Genomic DNA, 12,497 nt, shown 5'->3' with positions numbered 1-12,497 from the left:
GATAAATATTTTTTTACTGCTCATTACAATGAAATGTGATATTTCATATATTACTTTTTATTTTTATTCAAAATTTGGAATAGATAAGTGTCAAATAAGGACATACTGTGGATACAGTTTTAAAATATTAAAAAATAATTATATTGAATGACATATTTGAGAGAAAGAATGGAACAGTTTCTGTAATCTGGTAGTTATTAATTGCTGTTTGTCTTATGACTCCTACACTTAAGACTTTGTTGTTAAAATAACAACATCTTTCGATATACTGTATACATCCAGGAAGTATTTCTTCTTGTTTTGATAGGTTTGTCTTTATAATGGGCACATCGGTTGCCCTGGCATTCAGCTCCATGCTGAAGCGAGGAGTGAGCAGGATACAGCTTCTGAGCAAACTGACCTGGAGGACTGTGGTCCTGTTGCTCATCGGAGTTTTCTTCATGAACTATGGACCCAGGGATGGACCACGTGAGTGCACAGTTCTTTGGCTGAATCACACAGAGAAAGGAGTAGCCACAAGAGTTCTGTTTCACTGTTCATGGTTTAAAACAAAGGGGCATTATGAAATGTTTCATCCCTTTTCACAGTGTGGGAGATAAATTACATAAAACTTAGAGCCTGCTTGAATCAAAAGTTCTTTGTTAAGGTAATTGCTGTTCTTTGTAGCTAATAGTCTTTTCTAACATAAATGTATACATTCGACAGCCAGAATCCTGACTAGGTCTAGTGCAAGTGATCACATTACTCCTATGCTGGAGTCTTTGCACTGGCTTCCTGTCAGTGGAGACCCTGTGCAGGTCAGTCTCGTTAGGAAAATGGAGGAGGTGAACGATTCCAAAAGGGCTAGGCAGAGTCGGTATCCAAAGTAGTCACTAAGAGATTTAGCTTCTAGGCGGATTGCTAGTAGCTACACAGAGGAGACTGTACAATACCAAGCGCAGAGGTGTGGACTGAGATGGGTTTAAATAGAAGGTCGGCATGGAATGTTAATTGTTAATTAACAATGTCCCGATGTGCCCATAACAGACTTCAGAATTCTCATGCTCACCTACAAGACTCTGCATGGCTTGGCACCTTGACACCAATGTTAATAGACCTGTCTGATCTATTATCGCCCTACTCCCATCTTGCAACCTTCGCTCCTCTTATTCTCGTCTCCTAACTGTCCCCCAAGCCTGTCTATACTCTATGGGTGACAGGGCCTTCTCCTGTCATGCCCCAAAGCTCTGGAACTCTATCCCTAAGGATATAAGAGAGTCGCCTTCCCTAAACTCTTTCAAAAATAAACTCAAAACCTTTTTCTTTAGAAGGGCCTTTACTTAACTGGTTCTGTTATTTGCCCCTTTGCTCCTACTGTATTCAGTACCCCCTGTCTCCTCTTATTGTGCATATCTTTTTGTTGTTGTCCTTCTATAAAGTGTTTTGAGAACCTTTAAAGGCGCTATATAAAATAGTTTTTTATTATTATTACTGCTCATTGATGTAACTGATGATGTAATTTATTCACTGAGTGCTGTCATACTGAGAATCATCTAAAGAAGATTTGTAATTTATACAGTAAGGCATAGTAAGAGCTGCAGACTTTGTTTACCATTGTGCACAAATTCCTATAGTATTGTATGTTACAGATTCATCCAATGGATAAGAATGTACATGTAAACAGTATATGATCTACTTTTACTGTGTGTAGTAATGATGTCCTCTCTAGGGAGAAAAATGTAAGTGAATGTACATCATCCTGGAAGTTACAATAATGTTGAAGTGAAATTACAGCACCCTGGAGAGAGAAATTAAATAACATATGTGGGAGAAGCCTAATTTTACCCACTGGACTACCTACATTTGTAGAAAAAATAATTACATTTTGAAAGTTCTGTTTCAATTTTTACCATTTTGAGAGAAAGGGAAAGAAAAACCCTTAATATAGAACACACTTTCAGCAGGGTTTCCAATATTTTCTGGAAGTCTTGCTCAAAACCTAAATCCTACACTAATTATGTCCCTGAGATCACCAAACCACTAGACAGTATTTACAGTGATGGGAATATGTAGGATACAAACATCAGGCAATGGTATTTTATGACAACACAGTCTAACTGATAATCAAGTTAATTAGGCTAGGACAACAGAAATAATACAAAACAGTTAAAAGTGACATGATGAATTCTTGAAAAGGAGAAAGCACATAAATTGTTCATGTGTGTAGTTTTCTGAAACCTGTTAGGGTTAAATATAAAAAGCCCTGTGAAGGCCTTCCAGGAATGCTGTGAGTTATCAGCATACAGTATGACACAGAGATAGTGGCCCACTGTGGTGCATTTTAGTCTGCCTTGATTGTATTGCTCTTTCCTGAAAGGATGGCTTAGTAATTAAGTTATCAAAAATATTATGATACTTTTAGGGGTAAAAATCATATCTAGGGACTTTTATAAAGGACAGATTTATCAAAAACAACCCCTAGTTAATGGATAATTATATAAGATATGGTTACAGAGGGCCAGCTGTAAGGCATAATGGATATGCACATAATTGAATGAGGACTTCAAAAAATGCTATCTTTTTTCACAGTATTCACCACTTAAACTGGCTTTTGAGTTCTGTCAGATACATTTAAAAAAAATCCTGATTTTGTATTGTGGAAAATGCTTTTAGATTTGTATCCTGAAATCATGCTTTTTTTAGAAAAGGATATTCTCAGCTTGCACATTTAAAAGTAGGATGAGTTCAATGTAAATACGCATTGCCATTTTGAATAGTTCATTCCCGGGATTTTAATAACGGTTATCCTTTGAGATACGTGATATCCACAGCTCTTCCCCAGCCAGGATTTTTTTGCTATACGCATGAATATTCTCATCCTCAAGCCTCAGAATGTACCCTTCAGCAGAAGTGAATTCTACCAAAATGCCAACCTCCAGTCACGGAACAGTTCAACCTACTGGATGTCCAAAGAGGTTATGTCACTATACTGTAACAGGCTTATGAAATGGTCCCTGTTACATATTGTATACAGTAGAATGAGTTAAATAAATAAGGTATTGTTTTTGATCTCCATATATTGCCATACCTTGACACAGTACCAACTAATGGTTATTGCTTTGACTGTGAACTGCTTATTCCAATAAAATATCCTATGAAGCTTTTAGCATTTTGCATTATGTATATGCAAAATGGTAAATGGTTTTAAAAGCATAAGCTTGTAATGCATCATTAACACAAAGAGTACTGGTATTTGTCCAGCACATTGTTCATTAGGAAAGTAACCACGATCTACAGTAAATACAAAAAAACTTTCTGACCTTTAAATTGTTAATTATCTGCTTAGTCAAGGTGGTCACGGTTATGGAATTATTCAACACATGATTTCAACAACAAAATATGTGACAGCAGCTTTATGAAACTACCAATCTGGAAATAAACAGTACCACTCTTGATGTACTGTATAATAAGCTTAATTCAATGCGTATATAATTTGCATTCTCACATACAAACATTTTTAAATAATATTTTGGTACAGTGAGAAGTAATAAAAAATGAGAGGTAATTGATAGAAAAAGCCAACATCTGCACAAATCCAGCTTCCTCTCTAATGTGCAATTGCCTGCTCATAGTATAATTCATTAGATATTCACATAGCTCCTTCCTGTACTTAAGCAAAAAAAATACCTTTACTTTTTTATTTGAATTGTCAGGATCAATGATGGAGTACGTGTTGTTTCATGGCGATCTGTTCTGCAAAGAGGTTTTCAATTAACTAATGTGCAGATTACCATCAATCTCCTTGGGAAGCCATGATAGTTCTCCACATTCGTTTTTTTCAAGAAAAGAATCGTACAAGACATGATTAATCTTCTGCTGACATACTTGTTCACACTCTCAAATGACAGACATTCACCACGATACACTCTTTATATCCTGGAATTCGTAGATTGCTCACATAATGTGTTCAGGTTCTTTGTTACAAAATCACATCTGATTAAAACAGGCTTTTCCCTTCCTGTTTTAATCATTGTGCTTTTTGTTGTGTTTTTAGACTGGTGCTGAAAGTGTACAGTAGGTCACCAGGTTAATTTGCTTAACCTTTGCAATTGAAAAAAATATATATTCTCAACCTTGAAATGGTATATTGAAATGATAAGCACATCAAAAGTGTTTTTTCCACACAGAGATAGAATTTCATTTCTTTAATAGATACACCATAAGTGCTTTTTACAGATTAACAGATGACATAACACCTAAACTTTTCATGACATTAGAAATTATGTTGTGTTATAAGCATTTCAATTTGTCTTTTTTTATTTACAATTGTATTTTTTTATGTTATTGTTTTGGTCATAAAACTGTCAACCAATCAATCTTCCAGGCATATAACAATACAATATATCCTTAGTAGAAAGAACATAACAGAAAGCGAAATCCACTTTAAAACATGTGACAAGAGACATCAACAGTATAAACTTTGTTCAAAGGCAGTACATTTGTTAGTCTTAGTCATCATAAATGGCTTGTCCAAATTAATGGGTGTAATGTAGTGAGCCCATTTTATGCAATATCAGTGTTTGCCAGCGAAGCTAGCAAAACAAGTAACATCTGGTCTTTCTTGAAAAGCCTTTTCTCAAAAAATGACAATAACACAAATGGAGGTTTGCTCTCCTGTCAGTGTGAGAAGTGTACGTTTGAAGGGGACATGGCTACAGTGAAGAATTCTGGCAGCTGATTAAAAAAGTGTCAGAGTGTCTGTGTTACTAATGAACTGAGGCGCATGACACTAGTGAAAGCAGCAATTATATGATATGTACAGTGGAGCTGGTGAAAGCTGCCCACAGGCAGTTACTTTATTTAATGGAATTTTAACAATTCAACAAAACTAAGAGCTCATTTTCTTATATACAGGAATAAAATCTAAAACCTTTGTTCAATGTCTCATCACATCCATATCAGATGTTCTGCATGATATACTGTATATTGATATATGGTATATGGATATCAATAAATAGCTTTTGCTGAATTTCCTCACCAGTTCCTCATTTGCTTAAGTTTCAGATTGCTATTGGTAGACACCAGCATAAAATGGAACAAGTAAAGATTTATTCCATGCTGAAAAGAGAAGAGAAAAAACACGTTTCCGCTGTGGAGCCTTCTTCGGGTGTTAGCAGTCAGCATGATTTCATTGCAATTGATGTTAAGTCTTGCATATCTACAGTACTTCTATATTATAGAAAATATTGACTGTAGGACTTTATTGCTTATTTCATGCTGGCCCAGGAATTTTTTCCATGATGATTGTTGGTAAAAGATGTCTAATTCTTAGATTCCATACATAATGTTGAACACATCTTTGCTTTTAAATCTTTGCTTTGCTTTTAATATTTGCTTTGATTCTTCACCATATCTTACAACTCTAGTCTATTGTTTGATATGTTCTTTTTTGGTTGCCTTGGTTTTCCTGAGATCATTCATTATGCATAATGTGTACAAATTATACACTTAAACTGACTGATGCACTTTCTACAGTATATATATATTGGCACAGTATCAGTTGAATCCTTGTTAAGACAAAGCACACCCTAATTTTAATGAGCTCTTTATTGTTTATTGGATTTTCACTAACAAACTAAAGTGTAAAGCAAAGGAGGTAAAGTCCATACTCAAGGCTCAAACTTCCTCAGGCCAGATCTTATTCTGATTTCCATAACAATAAGCGAACTGTGAGCACATAACTCTAACCTTGATAGGACACTAATCAACGAGAGGGTTATCTCTCAGCAAGACTTGTACTTGTATACAGTAGCAGGTTTGACTGAAGCAACTGAGTTAAGGTATGTTGTTCAATGGTACAACAGCAGTGTCCAAATCAGGGACATTAACCCATACCTAGCCAGTTAGGAGTCCAGAGCACTAACCACTAATCCCAGTTCTGTTTATTTGTCATACACTCTTATACAAAGACATTAAATGAATCCCCCCAAAATTGTGCCAATAATCTCAGGTAGTTTTATACATAAAGCTCAAATATGTTTTATATATGAAAAGGCTGAAAGCATATACTGTAGTTGTCTTGGGACTCCTGGGACCCCATGTCTGTAGCATTTGTATTGAATCTTTATGCAAAACATAAGACAATTCATTTCTTTCTGTGCCTGAAATACTATTTCACAGTGCCTTTGCCAGTAGTTTGGAAAGTCAGAATTAAACTTTTGAAATCCCTGAAATTGATTAATTATTGTGAGATGCATAGGTTAAGTAGGTTTTCATCAGGGTAGATATAAATACATGACAACAAAATTTAGTTATACAAGTACATGACATACTGACATATCCCTGACAGTACACGTACATGGCATATCCAGAATGTCTTTTCATTTACAACAAAATGTACTCCAGAACAAAATGTTTTTGAATGATTATTGTAGATTATGAAAGACTAATGAAAAATAATATCACAGCATTTTATATAGATTATGCTAGAGGTAATTAATTATTGATAAAGTGGATTTAGTATTAATGTTGGCATTAGACCACTCAAGGAATAGTCTAGTCTTCTACTTTCTGCTTTCCCAGAAACATTACAGTATATAAAGCAAGTTTTTCTTATGTTCAATTAAATGTTCTGCAGGAGACTTAAAGTCAAGATTTAAGTGTGATTTCTTAAATTTGAATAATAAATCAATAACACAGCAAAAGATAAAAGTATTAATGGTTCCTTCAGTAACAATGAATTTCAGAAAAAAATGATTCTGTATGACATTGAATTGTTCCTAGTTATACTACAGCCATCCTTTCAACTTTGTTTATCAAAACATATTGTCAAGAGGCAGGTCCAGGGCAAACAATTTAGTGCCTTTATTTACAGTGCAGAGAATTTAAAAAAACACCAACAAACACCAAAACAGAAATGCAAGCTCTTCATTAAGCTCCTGCACACGCTACAAGTCCCTAACTTAAGCAACTGAAACTCCTACCAGCCTCGAAACAAAACAATTCACAAAAACAATCTCTCCATAGTCTTTTTGTCCTCCAGATGACAATCATTTTACTCACTGACTGACCCTGGAAGCTGCCTCTTCCTGCTTCTTAAAGAGTCACCTGACCATTTGGCTTCCTGCTCCATCTTGTCACAGAGCAGCAGATCATTCATAGGAAGCTGGGGAATGTCTCATACATCATAAATAAAAATCATTATTCTCACACTAAAATAGAAGATTTAATCAATATTGCTCATATGCTGTACATTTCTGAATCATCCACATGAGATCTATGGGAATCAATTATCATGATCTTTGGTTATCAGTGAAATTAGTATTGAAGCAATATTTCTGATTAAACCATGGAACATTCTCTATAACTATACAAATAATTCTCTATACCACAGATTAAAGTTCTTTCTATGGTACTATATTGCATAACACTTCAGTCACTGCAAGAGCACTGCTGCAGTCATTCATAAACTACTTCAAAAATCATAGTAAACAAATAAACCTACAAAATGTCAAATTCACTTGGGAAATTCCAGTATATGGGGAGAGAAATCAAGATAATTTATCTAGATGAAGAAAGCAATAACCAGAAATAGTCCAAAAATGTAAATGTAATTCAGTATCTCTCAAAATAACCCAGCCTTTTCTTTCTAGTTTCTTGGTCTTGGGCCAGGATCCCTGGGGTCCTTCAACGTCTTGGCTTTACGTACTTCGTACTGGCCTTGATGGAGACATTCTGTGCTAAAAAACATGCCTCTGAAGGTGAGGTATGTATGCCTCTTTAGACTCCCTATCACTACTTAGGGAGAAACTAGGTAACCTTTTTTATTGTTGATGCTGCTGACATTGTGTTTCTGTGTTTTCCTGTGAACTATTTCATGTTTGTAAATCAATTAATGTTGTACTTAGAATTAAAATAGTAGAAATCATTATTTCTATTTTTTGTGAAATCTGAATCAAATGAATCTAAAGAGTGTCATCTTCTTATAAACAAGTAAAGTTTTTTTCCATGCTGAAAAGAGAAGAAAAGAAACACAACATTTCAGCTGTGGAGCCTTCTTTGAGTGACTCAAAGAAAGATCCACACCCAAAACGTGTTTCTTTTCTTCTCTTTTCAGCATGGAATAAACCTATTGCTTGTTTCTTTGCAGCCTACGCATGCTGACGCAGCTACCTGCTTGAACTGCGTCATCTTCATATAGTATGTCCATCTGTATTTGTGTATTATTTTGAAAATCAACAGCTGACAAAAGAGTATTGTAATCTAAAATCTTTTACACAAAACTATTTAAAAACTTAAATTCTTTGAGAAAAGAATTTCTTTTATCTAGGCCAAGACATAAATTGTTCTTTCACAGCAACAGTTGCACAGTCACTGATAGACATCCTAAATAATGTATGAGCTACTCCCAGTATCATACAGTATACAGTATAAAAGGTAGTTGCTCTCGTCAGCTGTCATAGTAGCAAAATGAATTACAAACTGTATTTTGGAAAAAAAGGCTGTAATCTAAAAGTTTTTAAGATGAGTGCATTTATTGTTTGAGCAGGGCTGCTGGTGGAGACCAATAAGAGATATTGTCCTGTACTGGCCAGAGTGGGTTTTTGTTTTTTTGCTAGAGATCATCTGGCTGTGCCTCACCTTTCTCCTGCCAGTCCCAAACTGCCCCACGTAAGCATTTCTCTCACAGGTGCTTTAATTAAGGTTGTTATTTTAGTTCTTCAACATACAGTAGCATCCTGAAAATCTAATTCTATCTATTGCTATGGATATTATTATTATTAATAATAATATTCTTGTAAGCATAAACAGGCAAATAGAATCTTGTGGTTATACTGTAAGAGTTTGGTATACAAGAGCAGTGGTATATGTTTACAGCCATTCATGTCTATAAATGATAAGGCTCATCACTCAGTCCAGAAAAGGTAATACCGGCTGTTCTTTTGTAGCAACCATACCTTGGTAACACAAAGCAAAAGAGTTACATTGAATCAATGAATAGCTGTCACAGAGGCTGCATGAGATAATGCAGTTTTAGGGAACTGAAGTTTTAGAATTAATTTAATAATGACAATATATTTAAAATATATAAATATGTGTTTTTTGTCTTCTTTTGAAATAGTCTTTCATTCTTAATAAATTACTAATGTCCCTTTTGATTGTTAAGTCAATTAAAAGAAACATTTGATTATCAATTTCTACAGTGTTCTGCAATGATAAACTGGTGACAACAACCACAGGAACACTTCGCCCAAATGTTAGCTAAATAAATATAATTAGATTCCTATGTTCCTATTAGGTACTGAAAACAAAACAAAGGTACATGGGCACAACAGACAGTTCTCGTTTTTCTAGCCTTAGGGAAAGAACAGGCTTTAGAGCAAAAAATACACCACATAATGTTTTCCTGGAACCTCTGTCAGCAGGGAACATCTTAAGATGGAGTGAACAATTAGGAAGAATGGGAAGTGTTACTCCAAGGAAGCACTTTGAAAAACTAGTGTGTTAAAAGTTCCTGCATAATTTCTCTGAAGGTCAAAGCAAGTGTGACAGGCTTAGCAAATTTAAGGTTCTTAAGAATCTTACTGTAAAATACTACTGATTACTATATGAACAACATTATTTATAGACATTGGTGATATACTGTACCTGGACAAATATGGAAGCTACATGAGTGAGTGAAGTGCATAGTGACCTAATTGTTGGAACAAATTGAATACATACATTATTATGTTAGCAATTGATACCTTAATTACTGAAATACTTTCATTGCTACTGACAGAAAACTGAACTTCCAAAAGCCTCAAGCTTAACATTATGCTATATGACATTGTGTGTATAGTATATTATATTGTGTACTGTATAACACTGCCCTAGGCTAGGACTGTTAGCCCTTCATCTGCTCGTCTATGGACAGCATGTTGCACTATTGTACTTTTTGGACACACAATCTATATATACCTATGCACGTTTTGCACATATTTTGTTGTCTTACATGAGCATATGAGCATATTTTGCACACACTTATTTATTGTATATTTATTTTGTATTACTGTACGTATTTAAATTTTTCGTCTATTCTGATGTCTGTTTTTGCTTGCCTTGGACTGGGCTGCTGTAACACCTCAATTTCCCTTCGGGATCAATAAAGTCTTATCTGTCTATCAATATTAATTCTGTAATTTGTGTTTAGCAGTGAGATTTAAATGTTACTATTGAAAGTAACCCTTGTGCTCTTATGTTATGATCACCTACAAGAGAAGACCATTGCATGAGTGTTGCTAGTTGTTTTTCTTTATGTGGGATTTGCTACTTATATTATTTCATCAAAGTGTTTTATTTTAAGCTGTATTTATCAATAAGCTGGAACAGACCAGTGCCTTTTCTGAAACTCTCGGCACCTGTCCAAGACGTTTTTCCTGCAGGTTTTCACTGCTGCTGATTCATCACAAATATTCAAGATACCTTATAAGATTATTACAGAAAATTGTGGTAAATCAATGCAATATTCTGGAAAGCCCTTAATATGTAATAAACAGCAAACATAAAACATAATAAGGGTACTTATTCCAAATTGAAATCTGAAGTTAAGTAAAATATTTCAAGATTTACAACAAAATGAAATACAAACAAAAAGAATAAAAATGTAACCCTATTCCCCATTATTCACATGGTTAATAATCCAGATCTCAGTATTTGACCTTTCACAGTTACAGTTCAGTCCAGCATATTTACATTATACAAAGTGCACAAACTGTAAACTGTATGATAAGCTGTAGAACACATTTATATTTTAAGTTATAACCCATAAAGTAAACGATTTTTCTTCCATAACCATGATGAATCAGAAATGTTTTTAAAGGAAAAGTAGTTTGAAACACCATGTAAGATATTGACTACCAGCAGTTTTAAAGCTAAAGAATCTTCCTGAATGTTATCCACAGGTCACAGTCTCTGAAGAAGGGGCTAAAAAATCTAATTAAAATACCATAGAAAGGAAAACAAAAATATTGCTAAACATGCAATAATGTTTAAAGACAGTAATGAATATAGCATCTGGGCAGCAGTACAATCCAATATGATGTTTTTAGATCACCTTTAACTATTGTTTTAATTTCCAATGCTCTACTTTCAGACTATGTTTTAGGGTTTATTACATCTGGATAATAGAGGGCTATAATAAATTTGTAGTTTAGTATAGTGATTCCCAATTTCCAGTCTTAAAAATAAGTACTTGTTCTCCAACAAACCTAAATAAATGTGTTCCTGACAGCATTTATCTCAATGAAATGACAGAAAAAAAGAAAATGTATCCTTTGCACTGAATAATAAACTTAGTTGAAGATCCATCCGTCCATTTTCTAACTTCATTATCCAACACAGGGTTGTGGGGGAGCCAGAGTCTATCCCATTAAGCAACAGGCGCAAGACAGGATACACCCTGAATGGGTCACCAGTCCATCACAGGGTATACACAGACACAGACACAAAAACACACAGTTACACTGGAGCCAATTTTCCCAGAAGCATATTAATCTATCAGTATGTCTTTGGACTGTGGGAGAAAGTGGAAGAACCCAGAGGAAACCCACATGAATCCAGGGAGAACATACAAACTCCAAACAGATAGCACCTTAAGTCTGAAATCGAACCAGGACCCAAGCACTGTGAGGCAGTAATGCTAACCAGTGCACCACTCTGCCTCCCTTCCCTGAAACATTCAAACAAAAAGAATAAGCTCCATACTGCATGTGCAAATAAAATACTTGAGTATTTACCATCTGACATGGTAACTGCTGGCCTGGAACCCACTGGCTAATAGTCTTTCTGTCATTCAGAGAATAGATGAGTGTTCAATGAATTATTACTATAGACAAAGGTAATAAAGCAGCCTTTCACATGCCTGTCAACTCTCTTGAAAAATGCCTGCTTATGTAGTTAGGATTGGGCTTGTTTTCCGATGCTCCTTCAAGCTGTGGTCTGATGCGGTTTCATTTTCAAAAACCTATTGTACTTTTTCTCTTAAAGTGAAATATAAATCAAAATATTGCATTATGCTTGGAACATGCTGAGTAAACAATACATAATATGCATCTGTACTTAATAATGTACTCAATGTGTTTTTTTCTGTCACAGTTTTATGAAAGTAAGCAATTGAAAACATAGTATGTTTTTTATAAATGTTTTAATCATCTTAATATTTCACATCATCATTGTTCAGTTTGATTAATTTTTTCATACTGCACCAGGTTGAAGGTAAATAAATTATTACTGCCTTGTAAAAAATGACTGGGTTATAATTATCTATTTTTTAATGATTAACAATTGTAAAGAGGTCTGTCAATTTAATCATTGTTCTTTTTTTAACTGTTTTTACAATTTTTATATTGGCTTTTTGCTTGACACTTTATGCATGTAGCAGATGAGTTACGTACTGTAGGAGGGTCTACAGTTGGTACCACTAAAATCAGACAGCAGCAAAGCTTTCTCTTTTAACCCTGCAAAACTTCCAGAATCCA

General features: G+C 34.6%; 1 protein-coding gene across 4 annotated transcripts in view; it reads left to right on the top strand.

Moving 5' to 3' along the window:
- The window catches only part of LOC148661613 (heparan-alpha-glucosaminide N-acetyltransferase), a 107,169-nt gene that overhangs the window by 67,205 nt on the left and 27,467 nt on the right, over positions 1–12,497 (top strand). For all 4 annotated transcript variants that reach the window (XM_088635568.1, XM_088635567.1, XM_088635566.1 and 1 more), the window contains 3 exons: positions 308–468; positions 7,632–7,744; positions 8,528–8,649. In XM_088635568.1, coding sequence (XP_088491694.1) covers positions 308–468; positions 7,632–7,744; positions 8,528–8,649 — 396 coding nt within the window. The remainder of the gene's footprint in view (positions 1–307; positions 469–7,631; positions 7,745–8,527; positions 8,650–12,497) is intronic.

Source organism: Lepisosteus platostomus, chromosome 6 (assembly GCF_059453375.1).
Source record: "Lepisosteus platostomus isolate fLepPlt1 chromosome 6, fLepPlt1.hap1, whole genome shotgun sequence".
NCBI lineage: Eukaryota > Metazoa > Chordata > Actinopteri > Semionotiformes > Lepisosteidae > Lepisosteus > Lepisosteus platostomus.
This window is presented reverse-complemented; position numbering and strand designations above follow the sequence as displayed.